The sequence below is a fragment of the Geotrypetes seraphini genome, chromosome 14, assembly GCF_902459505.1.
Source record: "Geotrypetes seraphini chromosome 14, aGeoSer1.1, whole genome shotgun sequence".
In the NCBI taxonomy this organism is placed as follows: Eukaryota; Metazoa; Chordata; class Amphibia; order Gymnophiona; family Dermophiidae; genus Geotrypetes; species Geotrypetes seraphini.
In genome coordinates, this window is record NC_047097.1 from 12805156 (window position 1) to 12827049 (window position 21894).

At 43.5% G+C, this 21894-nt stretch overlaps 1 protein-coding gene across 2 annotated transcripts; it reads right to left on the minus strand.

Moving 5' to 3' along the window:
* Window positions 1-2206: 2206 nt before the first annotated feature.
* Window positions 2207-18883, minus strand: FAM219B (family with sequence similarity 219 member B). Of its 2 annotated transcripts, none has more exons than XM_033920280.1 (6): window positions 18414-18883; window positions 12946-13033; window positions 12085-12175; window positions 11546-11623; window positions 5995-6043; window positions 2207-5663 (listed from the first exon to the last, which is right to left on the minus strand). In XM_033920280.1, exons 1-6 carry the CDS (start codon window positions 18477-18479, stop codon window positions 5508-5510), a joined length of 528 nt encoding a protein of 175 aa, XP_033776171.1. In that variant the 5' UTR covers window positions 18480-18883; the 3' UTR covers window positions 2207-5507. The 2 variants fall into 2 exon arrangements, with proteins under 2 accessions (XP_033776171.1, XP_033776170.1); XM_033920279.1 differs by having other exon boundaries at window positions 12937-13033; window positions 18414-18875.
* Between the last annotated feature and the right edge of the window lie 3011 nt (window positions 18884-21894).

Below are 21894 nucleotides of genomic sequence, written 5' to 3' on the forward strand. Positions count from 1 at the left end.
ATAGGGCTTTAAGGAAAAATAGAAAGCTTTCTGTTTGTCCGGAAGATTCATCTTTGAGGTAAAGGTTTAGATCTCCTAAGATTAGGTTGTATGATGATGTGAGGGAGTTTCTGAAGATAAATTCTTCTAATTCCGGTTTTGCTGTGTTCTATTTCCCTAGGGTTATGTAGCATAGGAGGCGGGTCATGGATTCCTTTAGTGTGGAACTCGATAATTGGCAGGCAAGTCAGTCCATGTGGAGGGGGGGGTGGAGGTTTTGTCCAGTATGTTTACATTTAGAGTGGTTTTGGCTATGATGGCTAGACTTCCTCCTCATTTTTTTATCTCTGAAAATTACTTGTATTTTGTAGTCCTGCGGACAGACTTGGATCAGTGTCCAAGGTTAGCCATGTTTCGGTCAGAGACATCCTAGCTTAGCGGTTTTTATCCAGTCCCTTATGTTCTCTGTTTTTGGGCCTAGGGATCTAATGTTCATGTATGCACATTTTATTGAGGTAAATTCTATTTTAGTGTTGTGAGTCATTTTTGGGTAGATGAGGGAGCTTGGTTGGGAGTGGAATTGGTCCTGGGGGGGTGTTCGTGGGGTGCTGTAGTGCATGCAAGCCGAGCAGTTGACCAGGTTTCTGTCCGCATGATTTCTTCCAGCTGGGTGGCGATTTCTGTTGGTTGTTACAGTAACTGGGTTTGGGGAGATGTTTCCTGTTGCTATCCGGTTTGTTATGTTCAAGAGGAGCAGTAGGATGATCATCATTTGGTTTTATTTTATTGGCTTCATTGTGCGTAGTAGGAGGCGTGGTCTGGGTGGTGTGTGCGTGATGGGTTTAGAGTGAGTTGTGCTTGCCTTGGAGATTTCTCGTGGTGTGCTTGCTGTTGTGGAATTTTATGGCTTGGTCCTTCTTGGTTGACACAAAGGGCCCTTTGGCTGAGCAGCCCTTTAAAGGGCTGAATGAAGAGGCTTTGTTCCTGGGAAGAAGGGGGTGGGGCTTCCCGCCAAAGAAAATCAATCAGCTAAAGCAAAGATGTTGCCTGGGTGCAGTGAGGGGGACAACTGGCTTTTCTTCCCCTCACTGTGCTGCAGACTGTGGCTACACACTGGAAAACAAATGCTCTTTCAAGGGCTGAATGAAGAGGCTTTGTTCCTGAGAAGATGCACTGGGAGGAGTAGGGCCACCATTTTGAAGAGGTGGGTCTTCAGGTAGGAACGAGAGGGCATCCCTCCTGCTGAACTTTTGAAAAAGGGTACAGGATATGGGGGGGGGTGTCAGGGGGCTTGAGTTAGGCTCCCAGCCTGGTATTGGGGGGGGGATCATTGCTGCTGATCTGAAAAAAAAATAAAAAAGACACAGGGTGTCAGGTGTTCTGACTCGGTGGGAGGACGCAACTGTTGTGCGTGTGTGCGTGCGTAACGCAAGCAAAGCTGGCCCCGTTAAAAATAATCTCTCTGCTGGCTGAGCGGATACAGCAGAGGAATTCCTGATCAGTTGAGCTGGCAGGACTCCCCAAATCCCCTGACTGGAGGCTTTGGGGCTTCCCCTGTCACTCAGCTGATCAGGGATTCCCCTGCCACATCAGCTGAGCTGGCAGGTAAGTAGAGCAGCGACAGGAAAGGTTGCGGAAGGCAGGAGGAGAAGCTTGGTTAACATTTGCTCTTTTGAGCAAATGCCAGACACAGTTCCTCTCCCTTTTACCAGCACTGCTGTCCACCAATAGCATGCATATAATTTGCATGCTATTCATGCAGAGCATCACCTATTGGGGAAAAATCATTGTGCAGCGTTGCCCTAATGACTTTCTTAAGTAATCTAGCCAAGTGCTGCTCTCTGGTATAACCCTGCAGACAGTACAATATACTACACACCTTTTTTTTCCATATGAGATGGCAGCAGCACTTATTCTTATTAAGTGTATAACCTGGTCTCTTGAAAGAGAACTCAGCCTATTAAAATGGTGTAGCACCAATGCCTCTTCTAACTAGATATGAAAAATTTGGTTCCATACTATCAGTGATTTCCAAACTTTATACTACAGTACAACTCCTAAAATATTTTTATACATCACAGAACCCTCTATGTAAACATACAAACAAGATTCTCTAATTTCTTGAGAAACCTAGCTTGGGAATCACAGTACTAGACCTACTCCCAAAACAAGTTCTGGTACACAAGCTTAAGAAACTAGATTTCAATAATATGAATTGCACAAAAGCTACAGGTATAAATATCCTATCTTTAATTAAATTCTACTGGTTTACATACAAATCAGCTTTCTGGTGCAGAGGAAATTTCAAAGCACAAGAAATCCACCATGAGGGGGAAGGATATGTGCTCAACAATCCAAATTTCAGCACCCTATGGGCTGCACACAAGAGCAGCAATGAGTTAACAGAGAAAGCAAAGTTTAATCCTACAGATGCTCCTTATAATCTTGGGCAAGTTATGTAGCCCTCAGGTACAAACTCAGGGTTAGATTTACAGTAGTCCCATTTTATGTAATGGTACCTACTACTATGAATGTACTTTAATCCAATAGTGCACTTTTGGCATATCTAGCTCTTAGATTGTCAGCCATTCAGGATCAACAACACAGACACTATGACTAACTCACCTTGAAGTGGCTCTTGAAAAGGCATGAGCTAAATCCAAATTTGAAAATCGTTGAAGGAAAGCACTGCAGCAGCTTACAGTGGTAGCATAAAACTGGCTCTCCCAGGAGCTGATGCAGAAAACTGTGCACTAGAGTGAGCTCAGCTCTGTCACAAATTAGTGATCCAAAAAATACTGCTGTATAATGCAAGTAACGGGCATGCAAATTACTGTTGCTTAAAAATCATGGCAGTGCACAATGTCACCTGTCCTGTCAGTGCTTGAGTGGCAACTGGTTCAGGCACTGACAGAAGGGTGACTTTTTAAAACAAGTTACCAGCAGTCTGCATTAGTCCTGATCTCCCTCCTCGCTAACTTAACCCTACTCCTCCTTCCTCTCTCCCCCTCTCATATTAGGGTAAATTATGTTTTTTCTAATGTCTATTGGAACTTCTCCCCAGCCTCTGCCCAAAATGGGGATCCCCAATACCATGCCTTAAATGAGGCAAGAGTGCTTCCCCATTCACACCTGGATCTGCACCATCATTTTCAAAATGGCAATACCCTACCCTGTGCAGTGCATCCTAGTCAGCACTGGGTGGGGCTAGTCTGCTATATAAGAGAATAAAACACCAGGGCATTTTTTTTTTTAAGTTGAGAGCAAGCCAGTGGTGCCACTCATGTCTGGGATGGGGGAGGGGGAAATGCCAATAGACAACCAGGATAATTTTTTTTTAAGTCGGGGGTAGTGTGCCAGATGGACCTTTTTAAATTTAAGTGGCTCAGGCAGAGGGGAGGAAGATATGACTGATGCAGACCATAAGAGCTCTATGTAGCCTCATACCTGGCATTATGCCCCCACAGTAGACATCAGTGAACAGCCCCATATTGCTATTGGGCAACTAATAGGCTTTATCATCATACATTTTAATATGCTGCGTTTACTCTAGGAGCAAACTTTGTTAAAATTGAGCACTATAGCCCATGGTAGCTTTCTGCATCAGCCCCTCCCCCCTTCCCCAGAAACTGCCTACCTCACATTCTGTTTCTGCTGAGCTTTGTTAGAGTCATATCCAAACCTAGCATGGGAAGGGCACAAGAGACAAAACACTGAACATTTAGAAGTGGCTAAGTTAAAAAAGACAATTTAACCGATTCCAAAAGAAAAAAATGTTTCCTCTGCAATATATGTACATGTAAACATATAGATGCTGTATCACCTGCAGCAGAACTGCCAAGGCTCTTTCCTCTCTTTGTGTACAAAGTTTCAGCTGGATCAGCATATTTATGACATGGGGTGCTGCTGACCTCTCAAGAAGTGTGACTTATTTATGACATGGGGTGCTGCTGACCTCTCAAGAAGTGTGACTTTAACCCTTAATTGCAGGAGGCTTTAAAAACAAATTGGAGAAAATTACTCAAGGTTCCAGCCTTACCTATATAAATACTAAAATTCACCAAAGAAAAAACAGGAAGAGGGGGCCCCTGCCATGAGTAGCAGTCTGCAGGAGACTTCCATTCCTAAATTAGTCATGTGTTTTCAAATCAGTAACAGAAGCTAACAAAATAAACCTCCAAAAATCGAATGGAAGATTCAAATGTTGATGAGACATGAAGGTCCATCGCATGCCCAAATCATTCTTAGCTGCAGCATTCAATGGTAGATTAGGGAGCTTTAAGTGTTCCCAATTTCAACTCATACATCAGAGTTTAAAAAAACAAACAAAAAAAAAACCTCCTGCAGATAAAGAGTTCAAGGCACAGTTTTAAAAAATCTGAGAATCACTAGACAGAAAACAATTCAGACACTCGAAAGGGAATAAGCTCAACTGAGGCAGCCCAGTGGCAATATTGTGCATCGCCATGGAGAAAGTCCCCAGTTCAATTTTCAAGCTGGGTCTTCCACTCCTAGGCTCTGATAGGAAATGACATTCATAGCCTCAAAAGTAAATACCCCCTTTTTTACTAAGGTGCGCTAATCGATTTAGCGCGCGCTAAACACTAACACGTTCATCTTAGTCTATGGACGTGTTAGCAATTAGCGTGTGCTAATCGGTTAGCGTACCTTAGTAAAAGGAGGGGGGCTAATGCTGAGATTCAGTACCTAAGATTGTAGGGTTCCAGAAGGAGTGCTCGTATATGGCTCCTGGTCAGACTAGGTAAGATGGAGATGGTGAACTGGTGGGGGGAGGGGGATAGGAATCTCAGAGTAGCTGCAAATGATAGCTCATGGCACCAGATCACAGATCTGGTTCTGACAGTTTAAAGTTCAAAAGGAAGGAGAAACTTGTCATGTCAAAAAAATGTTTTAAAATTAATAAGCCCTTCAGCATATCACCCTTAGAAAAGCAGTGTTCTAACACCCAAGCTACAAAAAGTTGCAAATGGTTATTGCTTTTATCACTTCTGTAGTTTGGGCTACAATTAACCATGCATATTAAGAAAGGCAAAGGAAAATATATCAAGCTTTTCATTGCCCTATGAAATTATAAAAGGCTGCTATAGCAATCATCTGACAGATGAGTATAGCAGTCTTGCAACAACAGCCTACCATACTGGTACATGCCACATCAGCCTGGGGCTCTTAAGCAGCAGAGCTAGTTCAGCCCTTAAACTAGATAGAGGTGTTTGTACGAGTATGCTTTCACAGTCATCTATCCGCCACAGCAGCATTCCATAGGAATGGATGTTATTCTTCCAGCCTTAGAGGGTCCAAACTGCAAAATGCATCATGTGATTAACACATAATCCTCAGCTTGGTGTTCACTGCACCATTATTTCCACCTCCATCCACTTAACCCAGAAAGACTGTCAGTAGCTATGATGTTACTCAGACAGTCAGAAGGAAAAGAGGGATAACACATAACTAGACCCCCACAGGGGATTCTGTGCTGACCTACAAAATGAAGCCCAGCTGGACAATATCTACTGGACAGTGCAAGAGGAGTCCCCAGAGCAACAGGGACAGGACACAGAGCTGATGGGTTTGGGAGGAATGAGATCCAGGTCCTCATCATCTGGGATCTCATCCAGGCGGTAACCATCCTGCAGTAACTGACGATTGAGATCCTGGTTCACCTGCTAAGAATGAACAGAGAAGTACCAATGAGTGGCGATGCTCCGACTGAAATGCAATGACAAAGTAGCAAAGGCGTTGCAGGTGGTCGCATCCTCCCACAAAAATATGCTAGTAACTACAGGAAGTACTATAAGTAGCTGTAGTTAATGACATCTTCAGACAAGTGATTTCACAGGACTAGAATTATAGCACAATGGGGAGTGAAAGCTCCCATGGGCTCCAAGTATCTGAACCAGCACTTTATGAGACTATGTCTAGCAAATACCCTGCATTAATGCTACTTCAAGTAACATAAGATTGTAAGGTGAGGCTCAAATGACAAATCAGACATACCTCTGCAGAGGAATAGCCCGAGGAGTATCTTGACTCCACCTCTCCGTCACTATAACAAAAAAATAGTATTCATGAGTACAGTATATATAAACTGCATAATCATACAAGAGATTCATACAGTATGTATAATCATACAATATGCATAGGATTTGGCACTAATGTGCACTAAGTATCACAGGAGGACTAATTTTGTGGGCAAATATCAACCTAGTAGATGGCTAAAGGGAAGTAAAAGTTTGCTGCTCTTCTGCTACTGAGCCTGCAAACCCACCCTTGGAGAAGATCAGTCCTACTCTAAGAAAATAGCTGGCCTAATGGTAGAGCTGCTGCCTCTACACCCAGAGTTTATAAGATCAAATCCCAGTACTGATCTTGTGACCCTGGACAAGTCACTTAATCCTCCACTACCCACTATTTTGATTAGTTAACCACAAAAGGCAGTTTATGAGACCTGTCCCCTTTTTCTTTACCCTTATGACTGCTAAGTCAAAGTTACCTCTCAACCACATCCACCTTCCTTATATAGCAGACATTGCAATCAACCTACAGACCCTTCCCATCACTCCCCAGGGTAATTCCCAACCCACCTTGATCAACCTCACCCAGGTATCATTCCCCGCTTATAGTCTATGGCTCCATTGCACCTTCTTCTCTTTTTATTAACCCCTCCATCCCAAACCACTACATCCCTTAATCTCCCCCTCCATCCCAAACCACTACATTCCTCAAGTCCACATTGACAATTTTTGGAATTCACTACCTCACCATCCTTTCTATCACCTACCTGCTCCCTCCACCCCAAACCACTGCACTCCTCAAGTACACATTGTTCACTATTTGAATTCATTACCTCACCATCTTTTCTAACACCCACCTTCTTCACAGCTCCAAGAGTTCAACAGTTTCTCCTCCTTATTCATCTTTCTCCATCCTATCTTACTGTACCTCGCCTGCATCACCCTCATCGCACTTCCCCTACCCTCCTCCATACTCCGTACTCCTCCGCCGTACTGGGGAAAGGGATGAACAATGTGGTAAGGGAAGGAACAAAGAATTTAAATCTGCCCACACAGAAGAAAAAGTAGCCATCAGGAGGAAGTAAGTTAAGAGCTAAAGGCCAAATTGAAATAGTATGCCTTTAATTGTGCTTTAAAGGTTACAAATTATTTATCTGAACGAAGGTAAAAAGGCAAAGAATTCCAGAGAGTAGGAGCCATAACACAGAATGAAAAATTCCTATGGAAATACAGAAAAAGTTGTCTAAATGAGGGAATGACTACTAACTGCTGTTGTGAGGAGCATAAGGTTCTTTGAGGCAAATATGGGGCCAGAAGACTCTGGCATCTCAAAGTTTCTTACCCTAATATCCTCATTCAATCTTCAGCTGTGCTCCACTATCCCTACAGTTCAGAATGGCCACTTCCTTGGATCTTGTCCTCTTTTCTAACTGCTCAATTACCAACTTCTCCACCTCAATTCTTTCCCTCTCTAACCATCATCTGACAATCTTCATAACTCGAGACAAAGAACTAAAACCAGAAACAGCAGTGATGATGTACAGGACACCAAGACTTTATTAAAAAATCATAAAAAACATAAAACAGTTTGTATCCAAAAGGACTGATAAGACCAGACCCAACACGGTCCATGTTTCGAAGGAACGCTCCTTCCTCAGGGGTCCTAATGCGCATCAGAACAAAATAACCTGATGGATAACAACTGAATAAAAACTGGAGTCAGCAGCAAAAAGCCAATAGTGCTCAATTACCAACTTCTCCACCTCAATTCTTCCCCTCACTGACCATCATCTGACAACCTTCATAACTCAACACTCCCCCCCCTAACCGACATAACCCATCCTCGCCAATACACTCAGAAATCTTCAAGCTATTAATCCGTGCACTCTCTCTGCTACCGTCTCTCCTCTCAAACAATACACTGTGTATATCTGCTCTTCATACCCTCGCTCCTCCCAAGTCACATTCTATAAAGGGCACCAAACCCCAGCCCTGGCTGACCTCTAAGATTCACTACTTACGTTCTTATGCCCGATCTGCAGAACATCACTAGCTGAAACCCTGCACTCATGCTGACTTTGTATACTTCAAATTTCTGCTGACCTCTTTCCAATCAACCCTTTCACTTGTAAAACAAAACTACTGCGCCCGCTTGATTGAGCGGAGAGTTGAGGATGGAAAAGAGATGGTGAGGATCAGAAGTACCGTATTTGCCGGCGTATAAGACGACTGGGCGTATAAGATGACCCCCCAACTTTTAGTTAAAATATAGAGTTTTGTTATATACTCGCCGTATAAGACTACCCCTTCTTCCGCACACCTTCTCTACCGCCCCGGGTGCAGCACAGCCGGCCAGGTCCCCTTACTTTTGTGGCACTTCCCCGACCGACCGATAACAGCCCGGGTCCGACAAACCTCCCTGCCCTTAACCGCGAATCTAAATTACCTTCTTACAGCTGCTGTAAGAAGGTAATTTAGATTCGCGGCTACAGGGCAGGGAGGATTGTCGGACCCGGGCTGTTATCGGTCGGTCGGGAAGTGCCAGAAAAGTAAGGGGACCTGGCCGGCTGTGCTGCAACCGGGGCAGGGCGGCCGCCCCTCTCCCTTGGTAGCCACTCGAACCGCGAGGCTACTCTCCTTCACCTTATCTGCCCTGCCTGCAGCACAGAGCGGAACGGAAGTCTTCCCGACGTCAGCGCTGACGTCGGAGGGAGGGAGGGCTTTGTTTAAGCTTTGTTTAAGCCCTCCCTCCCCTCCGACGTCAGCGCTGATGTCGGGAAGACTTCCGTTCGGCTCTGTGCTGCAAGCAGAGAAGGTAGGGAGAAGAAGAGCCGCGTACATCCAGAAGACTGAGCATCCAGCCCCGCAGGAGCCCCGCGACCCTCGGAGGCGTCCCCATGGGATCCCCGCGACCCTAGGGGGCGTCCCCGTGCAGCTCTCTAAACAGTACCCGGCGTATATAAGACAACCCCCGACTTTGGGGAGGATTTTAAGGTACTGAAAAGTCGTCTTATACACCGGCAAATATGGTACCCTTCCTTCCAGCTCTCCTTCACTTTCTCACCAGACTATGGCTGAGTATTTCCACAACAAGGTTCACAAGATTAACCTTGAGATCTCGACCGAATTGCCTCTGCCTCTCAATCCTCCCATCCACACTGCTGACTCTCCGTTGGCCCGTGTTGCCTTTTCTTCCTTCTCTGAGGAGGAAACCACACATCTTCTCCTCCTCTAAACTTACCTGTTCCTCTGATCCCATCCCCATGCAACTAATGATCACCATCCCCCCTATTGTCAACCCCTCTATTTTCCATATCTTCAACCGTTCGCTCTCCACTGCAACTATGCCGGACGTCTTCAAAACATGCCGCAGTTACGCTGCTCCTCAAAAAAACCTTCACTGGACCCTAACCTGCCATTCCAATTATCAACCCATCTCTCTCCTCCCCTTCTTCTCCAAGCTACTTGAACATGCTGTTCACTCTGTTGAATTGACTTTCTTTCGTCTTTGCGTCAATCCAGCATTCGCACTCTTCGTTTTAAGGAAACTGTCCTTTCTAGAGTCTCCAATTACCTGCTCCTGGCCAAATCCAAGGGTCTCAACTCTGTCCTCATCCTCCTTGATCTACCTGCAGTGTTTTGACACCGCCTACTCATCGATATGCTGTCCTTACTGGGATTTCAGAGCTCTGTTATCTCATGGTTTTCTTCATACCATTCCTGTCACACTTTTAGCTTGTGCTCTGGAGGATCCTTCCCTGCAGTCATTCTACCATCAGTCACTGTACCCCGGCTTTGTCCTGGGACCTCTTCTTTTCTCCATCTACACTTCTTCCCTTGGTGCTCTAATCTCCTCCCACAGCTTCCAGTATTACCTCTATGCCGACAACTCACAAATCTTCCTCCCTACACCTGAAATTTCTATAGGAATCCAGGCCAGCGTCTTGGCCTACCTGTCTGACATTGCTATCTAGGATGTCTAGCTGCCATCTAAAATTAAACATGGCCAAGACTGAACTCCTCCTCTTTCCTCCCGAACTCCTCCTTTCCCCTTCCTCCGTTCTCTATTTCGGTGGATAATACTCTCATCCTCCCTGTCTCATAACCTCAGGGTCATCTTTGACTTATCTCTTTCCTTCACTCTGCATATCCAACAGCCAAATCCTGTTTCTTTCTCTACGTCATTGCTAAAATCCAGCCTTTCCTCTCTCAACACGCTGCCAAGATCCTCATCCATGGTTTCGTCACCTCTCACCTGGTCTATTGCAACTTGCTTTTTGCAGGTCTTCCACTAAGTCATCTCTCCCCACTTCAATCTGTTCAGAATTCTGCTGCACATCTCATATTTTGTCAATATCGTTATGCTCACTTTACCCCTCTCCTCAAGTTTCTTTGCTAGCTCCCATTTCTGCATAACAGTTCAAACTCCCCTGTATTTCTCCTCTCTTATCTCTCCCTACAGTCCTCACCAATAGCTCCTTTCATCGGGCAAGTCTCGCTTAGTGGCACTCTTCTCTACAGCCAACTCTGTCCCTTTTACTTGCTGTGCCATATGCCTGGAACATCCTGCCTGACTAGGTACATTGGGCTCAAATCCAGACTGAAAGCCCACTTTTTTGAAGCTGTATTTAAGTCTCATCCCAACCAACTTGTACAGCACCCATTTCTGTTGGTCAGTCTCTCTACTGTCCCCCACCATATCCACTTCATCATTCCCCTTTCAGTTCCCTACCTGATCAGCAATTAACAATTCACCCTTTTGTCCTGTGTGTCTTGTTATAAGTAGATTGTAAGCTCTATAAGGCAGTGACTGTCTCTTGCATATTTAATATACAGTGCTGTGTGCATCTGGTAGTACTATAGAAATAATTAATTATTGTTGTTGCTCAGCAGTCCAGATCAACTTCAATGTGCCCTGTTGCTTTCTCACACTAGTTTCTCTCTAGCCATATTCTATCATTATTCATTACTTCTTGAAAATGTGCAAAACCACAGCAACAAGGCCATACCTTGCTTGCTCACATCCCCCAACTTTTCTATCAACTCTTCTTCCACCCAACCGGATGTTAAAAAAATTGAGATTAAACATTTCAAATTATGATAATCCTCACGCTGCTAGGTTGTTGCTTGCAGGGAGAATTATAATTAGCAGAAAAACTGCTACAAAAAATATTGTTTTCTGTGCCTCTAAATTTTATCTAGAACCAGAAGTTCTACATGCAGTGCTGAGGGCTCATTTTGTTATACTCTGTCCCTATCACATCTAAAAAGGAATCAAAGCAAAAGAGACTGCATTTTGTTTTCTATTCCACCTCATCTTCTGCCACTGTCACAGTAATTTAACCGATTTCCTCAGCCCCACTGCATCCTCTGCTGCAAGTACAGTCAGCAGAGTAGAGCCACAAAACCCAGTATCATTCATCCTGTACATAGCGTTCTGAAATTTATGGATATAAATTGGTCCATCCATTCTTATAGGTGAAAGACTCATTTACCAAATGAAAAAAGTGAGACTTTGGAACAGCTTCTCTCACCTATCTGACTCCAGAGAGACCAGAGCTTCATGTGACGTTTGCCTCAGAGCAGCATAACCCTTATTAAACTTTACTGACCTAGGAAAGAATATAGCAGAGAAATTAGAGGCAGCAGCACCCTGAACGTCCACTGGAAAACTCATAAGCATAAACAAGCAATTCTCCTATTCATAACAGCTCCAAATAACGGATTACCTCAAGGTTGAACTGTCTGGCATTTGGTGGTAAAAAGGAAGAGCGGAGCAGTCAGATCTTAGTGACTCTTTCCAGTTCATTAAAAAGCTAGAACCTAAGGTTATTAGCTAGACCCAGATCTAGTTGAGGTTTCAACTTTTGTTTCCCTACTAAATGAACACAGAAAAGTACAGGAGGCCTGGGATAATGATGTGCATGCTTTTTCCTGTTCAATTGGCAGACAACAGATGACCTTATCTACTGCTAAATAGTCTGACCAAGTAGTTACTCTTAAGAATTTGCTTGGGTGGAAGGTGCAGAAATCTGCAAACTATATTGGCTGATGAACAACCATTCTTTCAAACCTTTTAGTAGATGGCTTCGGTTGGTGCAAGATGGCTCCTCCCAGCAGGCCTTTCTTCCGCAGTGCTGCTTTTGCCATTTCTCGGTGCCTCTCTAAAAGCAACAACCCCCCCAAAAAAAACCTTTATTACAAATGGATGAAGACTAAACTCACCGTGCAAAAGGCTGTCTCCAGTATTCCAAGGTCTATTCACCCTTGCTGCCCAAGGCCTCCAAACCTATGAGTTTGGCTTTGTGGATTTTGTATGAGGGGATTTCAAAGCAAATATTTTTTAACACTTTCCAAATCTCAAGGAGTACCTCCTAGTATGCAATCCATCTCTTGTCTTAAAGATGCACCATTATATTCTCATACCATTTAATCCCAGAAAAGTCTAGCCGCTAATTACTGCCAGAGAAACCCAAGATAAAATTACAGGATTAGATAAGGCCACTTAATCCTGCAGTGTTCATAATACAAGGAGAAATGCAGTTTTCCCTGGCTCCTGCCTTCATTCTTCCCTCTCTCTCAAATTACTACAATTCTCTGCTCTTTTCCTTAAAAAGGTGGCACACTTATGAGGCTCCCCCCCTCCCCGGACATGCTCATTTGTCAGACTTAAATCACAACAATGTGTCCATACAAAGTCAAAAGAAAAAAAAAGACAAGGGAAGGAAAGACATTGCACAAGACAAAGGGCAAGTCCTGTATTACCTCAGGATTTCTTGTTGGACCTGTTCAAGCTACCATCCTACTAAGAGGTATGACTACTGGGAGAGAGGGAGAGGAGATGACAGTACAGGGGGAAAAGAATAAGAGACACACAGATGCAATTACCATTTTTAATTAGTTATCTTTTTGAATGGTCACTTACGCAGCTTACTGTGTATAGAGGGAGCTTTAGTCATAATGTATGGTCCTTTCTTTACCACAAGATTATCCTTTTCTGCCTTCTCAGTCTTACCTACAGACTGTTCACAGAAATTAAAGAGACAATGCACCATCCCATTAGATTGATCATCATACTACATTCACAATTACATAACATTTTAGAATACAAGTATCATGGTGAAACATCTATTTTGAAAGAACTAGAGCAGAGCCAACCTCCTCCACTATGCTTTGACTAAAGTGGACCAGGGATGCCAAAATCTTCTTTAAGCCTAGTGATCACAAAGCCTCTTCTGAAGGCCAAATCTAATTTGTATATAAAATCACTACTTGTATCCTCCCACAGTAAATGAAGGCAAAAATCAAATATGGCTAAATATCCAGGTACATGAAGATGTAAGTAGAACACAAGTCAAGAATGCCAATGCTCACAGAAAAATTCCAAATGTACTGGTATTTAACACACTGGTATTAATTTCTGGTTCCCAGAGACTAGAAACAGGCCAAGTTTTCAGGATATCTCCCAGTGAATATTCATGAGACAATACTATATATAATGGGTAGTATGCATGCAAATCTCATGCACATTCATTAGGGTTATTCTGAAACAATTGTAGTCTAAAGGACAAAAAAAGTGAATTTCTCTGATCTAAGACATTGCATGTCTTTTCCTTGTCTTCTACAAGGAAACATAGGCAGGATAGTTTTCTTATTGGATTTTGGTTTTATGCAATTTGTATTTTATATGTACAAGTCTAAAAATCCAGACTTAGAAATGCTGCACACCTTCACCCTCCCTCTCGCCCATGATCCAGCATCTCTCCTTTCCCTGCCCACACCCCATGCCTTCTCAGAAGCAAGAATTTTTTCCTTCAGCACCAGTCTTACTCACAGGCTGCCTCGGACCTGAACTGGGTCTTTTCCTGTGACCCCCTCCTGCTCTTCCAAAAACAGGAAGTTAAATCAGATGGGGCTGGTGAGTAAAGCTGGTGTTGAAGAAAAAATATTGCTGGGGGAGGGGAGAAGAGCATGTGCCATGAGCAAGGCCTTTGAGCTATGGCATTTTCTTAAGCTCCAGAGACACTGGGGGGAGGAGAGACTGAAAGGGAAAAGACACAGAGACATGTTGGATTAGGGGGGAACGATTCCAAAATTTTAAAGAGGTACAGCCTGATAATCCAGCCTGACCCAATTATAACATCAGAAAGATCTAAAAGAGCAACCAATGACTAAAGGATATTTCCATTTATACAAAGAATTGAGATATATGCACAACTCCTCTCTCAATCCTGTCAAAGGGTCAAATTCAATTAATACATCTGGTAAGTCAATATCTGCAAGGTGCCATTACTAATTTGGGTTTGGTTTATTGGGTTTTTTTTGTTTTGTTTCTTTTAAATTTACTTTAGTGTAGCACAAATAGTTACATTTAAACCAAGAATGTCTTATATAACCAAAAAGATCCTGTGCTTGAGGGGAAGGCGTGGCTCAATGGTAGAGCTGCTGCCTCTGCACCCAGCAAAGGTTGTGAAATCAAATTCAAGTGCTGCTCCTTGTGATCCTGGGCAAGTCACTTAATCAGCCAATGCCCACTGCTTTGAATGTCATAGCCACAAAAGGTGGTATACAAGTCTCCCTTCCCTTTCCCCTTCAGATAAGAACTACAATCATTCTAGGACCATCTCCTTTTTAAATATTATATTCTGCTCTGCCCAAGCCTGAAAAGTCACCAACTAATTTAGAAAACTGGACATTACACTTGAAGTTGGTTTTAAGACTGAAACTTTGATACATAGGCTGGTAACTGTAATCTATAGCAACACAAAATAAATTGGGAAATACATTACCAATTAAACAATCTCTTCTCTTTCACTATTCGGCAATTAGGGTTTTATACTGAGAAAAGGTGATGACATTTACCCCTTATTTTTACAAGCTGCACTGGTTAACCTGTGGTTGCAAGAGTTCATTTTAAAATATAATATGTACTTCACCCCTTCCCCCCCCCATACACCTTTTGCAATTTTACATAAGCAACTATTACAGAAATTGGTCTTACTTAAGCTTTCCCTCAGTGAGATCAGTTAGTGCAGTTAAATCAATGAAGATAATAATCTATCAGGCAGCATCAGCCTGGAATTCCTCCCTTACCTCTTCACAAGATTTGGTATTTTGTAAACAGCTCAAAACTGGGTGGATTTTTAAAGATGCAAATTGATGCATATAATATGAGGCAAAGGTATATATTGTAATTCCTGGATGAAATGCTCCAGTTCACCATGTGGAACTGAATAGGATCTGGCAGAATATAAATCTGTGCCAATGTAATGTAATTCTATCCACATTAAAGTCTGCTAGTATTACCATATTTTTTTCCTCCATAAGACGCACCTAGATTTAGAGGAAGAAAACAAGAAAAAAACATTCTGAACCAAATTCTCCCTGTCAGGCTCTGCACCCAACCCCGCACTCCTTGCCAAGCTCTGCACCCTGTCCTCCTACCCTGCCAGGCTCTGTACCCTGTCCCCCCTCTGGTGGTCTAGTGGTAGGCCAGGACAGGGCAGGCAGGCAGGCCTAGTGGCTGGCTGGGCCTTCCCCCCGTACCTTTTTAAAATCCTAGCAGCAGGGCCCCCCAGCAGCAGCAGCCCCCGTACCCATTTTTAATCAATAGCTGGTAAAGCGCTTCCCTCCCCCACCTGACCAAATCAGAGCCCTGAGGGGAGGGAGCTGCAGCATTGAACAGTTCCAGACCTTGAAGGAAGAGGAAGCCTTCAGCTGGTAACCCACAGGCGTAGCCTAAAAATGACTTTGGGGGGGGGGGGGGGGCAAGGCTGAAAGCTTGCGTAATGCCTTTACACTAGCCCTGCATTGATCATTGTCGTCACGTTTCTCTAATTTCAAACTCTCCTTACTCCTTGTGTCTGTGAAGAGCCAGGGGCTGCCCTCTTTTTGAGCTGCTGTATCATCCTGTTAGGCCCTAAAGTGCATCTCTGCATATATGCCCCAACATCCCTTCACATCCTGCACAGGTCAACACCGTTGATAAGACCCAACATTTTCAGTGCCGTATTAGAACAGCCAGTAGCGGTGGAGAGGGGAGCATCAGCCCTCTTTTCTGCCGGGGTTGTTTGTTTTTTAAAAATTATTATTTTCTGTTGGACTCATTTGAGCTTAGGTGTTGGAGAAGGATTTTATGCGTGCCGTGGACTACCAGAAGAACTAACAAATCGATTCTGAAAGAGATCAAACCAGCTATGTCACTAGAAGCCTAAATGATGAAGTTACAACTGGCTTGACAACATGTTTGGGAAGATCAAAGGAACCAAGCAAAGAAGACAATGTATCAAATGTAACCAGATGGTTGGACATATTGAAAACAAGCATGGGGATGACGCTGGGGGACCTTACCAGACTAGCACAAAACATTTCATCAAGTCGTTAGGACTTGGGCACGAGTTGATGGCACCTAAAGACGACGACTTAACTTAATCGCATGCCCCCTAGTCATAGTATTTTTGGATAGAGTAAACAAGCAACGCTCACTCCCTCCTGTCAGCAGACTCGCACTTTCAAATGGCAGGCCTTCCCCTTTCCGGTGCATTCTGGGATGCACTGAAAGGGGCCTAAGGCCCTGATTAGCTAGAGTGCCTAAGTCCCCTCCCAAGGGAGGGGCCTGACCTAGATGTGACCTCAGAAGGAGGGGGCTCAATAACAAGCAGGAGATGATGCTGCTCACTGCCACTGAAGTATTCTGGATGAATATTGGGGTGGATGTGGTGGGGTAGAGTGAGGGTGGGCGAGAGTGCTCGGTGCTTGGGAGGTAAACTGTGGATACGGGGGGCCCCCTTGTATTTGGATTTCTGGCAGGTACTATGACCTGAATTGGCCACTGTTGGCAACAGAATACTGGGCTAGATGAACAATTGGTCTAGCTGCTCTTATGTTTAACACACAGTTTTATTAACTGAGCATTCAGTAAGGTCACAGGCTTTAATACTGGATTTTTCTTACTGATATATCCAAATTTATTTACAGTTCAGCAAGACAGCATTAAAACAGATTTCAATTTGTCTCCCTTGGAAAAATGATTTAAACATAGGGTCGGATGCGCAAAGCTCTGACACCATGGTAAAAAAAAAAAAATAATACCATGGTGGGAGCTATTTTTATTTTACTGGTGATGCTCAGCAAAACAACATGCAAGTTATATGCATGCTATTCTGTTGGAGTAGCACGAGTAAAAGGGGAGGAATTATGCCTGGTGCCTACTCAGAAGAGCAATCACTAGGTATAGCTCCTCCTGCCTGCAGCTGCCACTCTCCCCTCTGCCCAGCTGATGGCAGCTCCAGAGCTGTGATCAGTTGCATAGAAACATGATGGTAGATAAAGGCCAAATGCCCCATCCAGTCTGCCCATCAGCAGAGGAGAGAGCGGCTGCTGGTTTACCCCTGCTGGCTCCAGTTCAGCTGCAAAGGAGTTTTTGGTTTTTTAATGGGCTCAGCTGTTGCACATATGTTGTGTGGACAATTTATGCCTGTTTATTCAATAATGGAGGGTGCATTCTCGTTCGTGCATCACAAGGAAGGCTCATTAGAATACTAACGAGCTCCTTATAATGCATTTGCATAGGATTCTCAGTGGCTGCTATGATGATCGAAGAAGCCACTGAGAAACCTTTTCTGCATCGGGAGGACAGCTTTCCATGCCAGTAAGAGTGCTTTAATGACTCTTACTGCCACAGAAAGCTTTTGTGCATCGGGGCCATAATGTTTTGTTCTGGATATATATGACTTTAAATTTAAAACAAAAACCACTTTAGTATTTTTGTGTCAGAATCACAAAATAGCACATAAAGAGACAATTCAAATTTGCAGGAAAAGCAAAAAAAAAAAATCAAAAACACACCTCATGCCAGGGCCAAATACAGTGTAGGACTGCATCATCACTCTGACAATAAGGCTTTATCTTAAAGATCTTTTCCCTAATTCACTTAATTAAGTTAATATTTGCCCATGGCAGTGTAAGGGTTGGGTTGCCAAATGTCTCCAAATTCCGCCAAAAAGACTGAGCCAATGTGGGTTTTATCTCAGTTTAAAAAAAAAAAAGGATTCACAACTTTGATTTCTTAATTACATAAGAGACTACAATTCCCCGCAAGCACTGTGGTAAAAATGAGATTAGACTAATCCTGCGGGAGAACGTAAAACCAGCCGGAATCCTCTGGGTGGAGAAAACAAAAAAATCCCTTACATAAGATCCTAAATGTCAACTGGAGCAAATGAGAAGCTCTGTACCGCCCAGCGACACTGAACTATAAGAATACAAGAAAATACTTGTGCCTCAGAGTTGGCCAGGGTTTCGCAAGCCAGGCCTGCTCTGAATGGATCTCACTGGATCTGCTCCTCTGCCTCACGTAAGTGACTTTCCGCTCCCCCTCCCCAGACTTGTCCCATTTCTTACCGTTGTGCTGTTGACCCCTAGGCCCCGTTCTGGGTCTCTGGGCTCTCCGCTCGAGTCGGGCTCCATTTCCCCAAACACAGGTGGTGGGCGGGGCTAGGCCACCCAACTTTTCCGCCACTCGCGGTCCCAAACAGCTGAAATACAAAGATCGTGCCGCAAAAACACCGAAACACTGTACTAAAACGCTGACGCTAGTCTCGCGAGACCAGGCTGAGGGCTTAGGATGAGAAGGCAACTGCGTTGCCAAGGCAACTGTTTGTGCCACTTAAACAAGGCTCCTTATAACGTTTCCGGAGAGGATTGTATCACGGTTATCGCCGTGAACGAGTCTCGACTCTAACTGTTCTTCCTCCCTCTTTGCTTCCGCTTTCGACTTTCCGACTGCCTGTACAAGGAGTACGAGGGAGGGCGGCATTATTCGGCCAATAAGCACCAACATGCCAGCAAACCAACCGCTGCTCGGCTTCCTCAGTGAGTAATACTGCGCATGCTCTGGGCTGGGAAAACGTGGAACTTTGCTCCGAATGGAGCGTGCCAGGCCAAGTCTCCGCCCTTTGACGGATTGTGTGTTCATAGCTTGCCTGAGCTGTGGTTTAGAAATACATTTTTATGTTATGTTATGATCTCCCTACTTCTAGAAGACCCCACAGTAGGGCATGTTAAAATCACCTATTAGTAAAACTTCCCCTTTTTTAGATATATTCTGAATATTAAATCTCTGTCCACTTCTTCCACCTGTGATGGAGGCCTGTATATCACACCATATATTTACCATTCCCTCTTTCCAAATTGATCTAGTGCCTCTTTGTTGCTCTGCAGATCCAGCAATTGCGTGGCTTTAATATGAGCTTGTGGTTATTGGAGTGATTTAAAATGCTTGGAAAGAGGATATGATTTCCAGGATACAGCAGATAAATCCTATATCTCCTATTTACCCAACCTCTGCCCTCTAGGGCAGGGGGTCCTCAAATCAAATCCTTGAGGTCCATAACACAGCCTGGTTTTCAGGATTTCCGTAATGAATGCACCGTTTCCATTGGGTTGTGGACCACAAGAACTGGATTTGACCCCTGCTCTAAGGGAATGAGAAGTGGGTGGATTGTAAGATGGGACTTGTGTGTGGTGCATCCCTTCCTAGTCATACACTCACCTGTATGCCCTCCTCCCTGGTCTTCCAATACCAGAGCAGGGAAGCCCATGCACACACTATCATGGTCTTGCATCAACACACAAATGCACAAGTCCTCCAGCTCCAAAACAGGCTACATCTGCAGACACCTCCCCAGTCCTTCAGCTTCAGGAACTCATAGCACCCAAATGCACTCAGCCATGGAATAGGGAGATAAACATAAACCCCCCTCATTCCTGCCCACTACTGTCAGTGTTTACCCTGTGCCAGATGTAAGCTGGAGCTAAGACTATGGGAACTGAAGATGATTGGCATTGGTACAACATTTCCAAACTCCAGAAGCAGTGTCTGCTCCTGGCTCACTTTAGTCCTGGGGTCATTGCCACATTTCTAGCAGGGGGGAATAAGGAAGATTTGAATATCAAGAAAACTCAGCAGGGAATGTGAGCAAGAACAAGAGGCTGAGCTGTTCATAAGCTGCAGGAGGGAGGGAAAGCAAGATGAAGCACAAGGGCAAAAAAAAAAATATCTGGAGACAGAAAAAGCATGTAGAAGCAGCTGTCATAGACAATGTATGTTTATGAGGCTGGTATCACTTAGCTTGGTCAAGGATAGGTTTGTGGTCTATTAATATTATGTTTGTAGGTATCCCAGTATGATTTGCAAGAATAACTGTTCTTACAATATTTTCGTGTGTAGCTGGAGGTGCATTTATCTTCAGAGAGGTGATTTGCTGTGTTTATGGTACATATATTTTTTGGCGACTGGCAAGATTAAATGCTGGATTTTAATCACTGGTAAAAAGGGAGGGGGGGTACCTCCTGTTTTCTTTTTGGTTCTCAATTTTATTTTTATTTTTTTTAACTTGTCAAGTTTCCCATATTTAGGTGTCCCTGCAGTCTAGCCTGACTTCTGCAATAATAATAATAATAATAATAACTTTATTCTTCTATACCGCCACAATCTTGCGACTTCTAGGCGGTTTACAATCAAGAGAGCTGGACATTCAGCGAGTTACAATGTGCAGATAGTCAGAGGAAATACAGAGTGCAGAAACATTTACGAAGCAAAATTATAGATATACAATTTGCTGAGCGAGAGTATAAGGTATACAGATTGGAAGAAATTTCCAAGTGGGCCTGTTAGAAGAAGGCCATGCAATTCAAAAAGTACAGCGAAAATTACGATAATAATTTATATATATCATAGAACCAAGAGTTCTATGTGCAATTTTGAAAGTACAGCGACAATTACGATATGATAATAATAACAATTTGTATATATCACAGAACCAAGAGTTCTATGCGGACTAAAGAGGGGAGAGAGGAAAAGGGTAAGAGGTCGGGAGGACTGTTATTGAGGAGAGAGGGAAGAGTAGGTCAGTTGTTCAGGTATTTCAGGAACAGGTGTGTTTTTAGGCGCTTCCTAAATTCCTCATAGGTAGTGGGCGAAAGCAGTTGATCTAGCTATGAGGAATTTAGATGTGTATTAGCCTCTGCTGCAGGCAATTAACAAGAACTACAATTACTACTGTATTTCTTGACTTTTGCACTTCTACCTCCAAATTTACTATCTTACAGTAGTTTTGTGTTTAATAAACACAAGAGAAATCTACTGGTTCTGGTTCCTTTTGCTCCAATACTATCATCATCTGCAGAAGTCAGATTCATTGTTTTTGTTCCTTCATGGCAGATGCCAGAGAAGTACCAATCCAAACCAGGTGATCACCTCTACACTTGTCATGCTTTAACTGTAACCCACATTGGAATCATCTTTTATTAGAATTATAAAAAAAAAGAACCTTTCTTGAGTTCCTTGTTATGTTTTTCTCAGTCTCAGCTTCCCAATCTTTGCTCAGTTAATACTTTTCAGTATCTTACAAATGACATTAATATTTATTTTACATATTCATTCAGTTTCCTTATGTCTCTGCCAGTTTCTCCTGGTGTTGTTGTCTTTCTGCGCCTGGAGGTGGTTCCTTCCCCCCTCCCAATATCTAGTCCTCATGTTCATGCTGATCCCTTAGCTTTATCTGTACTAAAGCAATGACACTGTCCTACGAACTATAGCTGCAAGATTAGATTCTCTTACATTTGAGCCTTGCCACCTGGGCTACTTCATGTAATAGCCTACTTGGGCTTTCTAATTCTGCCTTCTCTCCTACAGGTTTGCCTGACTTCTATTGCCAGACTTCTAGCAATTGCTTTATCACTTCATGTTATCGCTTGTTGCCCTGCATTGACTCATGGTAAATAAGGATGCTTTTAAAAAATTATTATACAGTATTTGCTTTCAAATAATCATTGTGCCATTCTCTGCAAACACTATATTTCACAATCCTCTCTTCACTGT

What these genes read in the sequence shown, in the direction of transcription:
- FAM219B (XM_033920279.1), bottom strand. Translation starts at nt 18,479, where the DNA reads ATGGAGCCCGACTCGAGCGGAGAGCCCAGAGACCCAGAACGGGGCCTA. An exon ending in CTCTATACACAGTAAGCTGC is followed by an intron (nt 12,176 to 12,936) that starts GTAAGTGACCAT and finishes TGTTGCTTTTAG; the next exon opens with AGAGGCACCGAGAAATGGCA. An exon ending in GTCTCTCTGGAGTCAGATAG is followed by an intron (nt 6,044 to 11,545) that starts GTGAGAGAAGCT and finishes TTTTTGTTATAG; the next exon opens with TGACGGAGAGGTGGAGTCAA.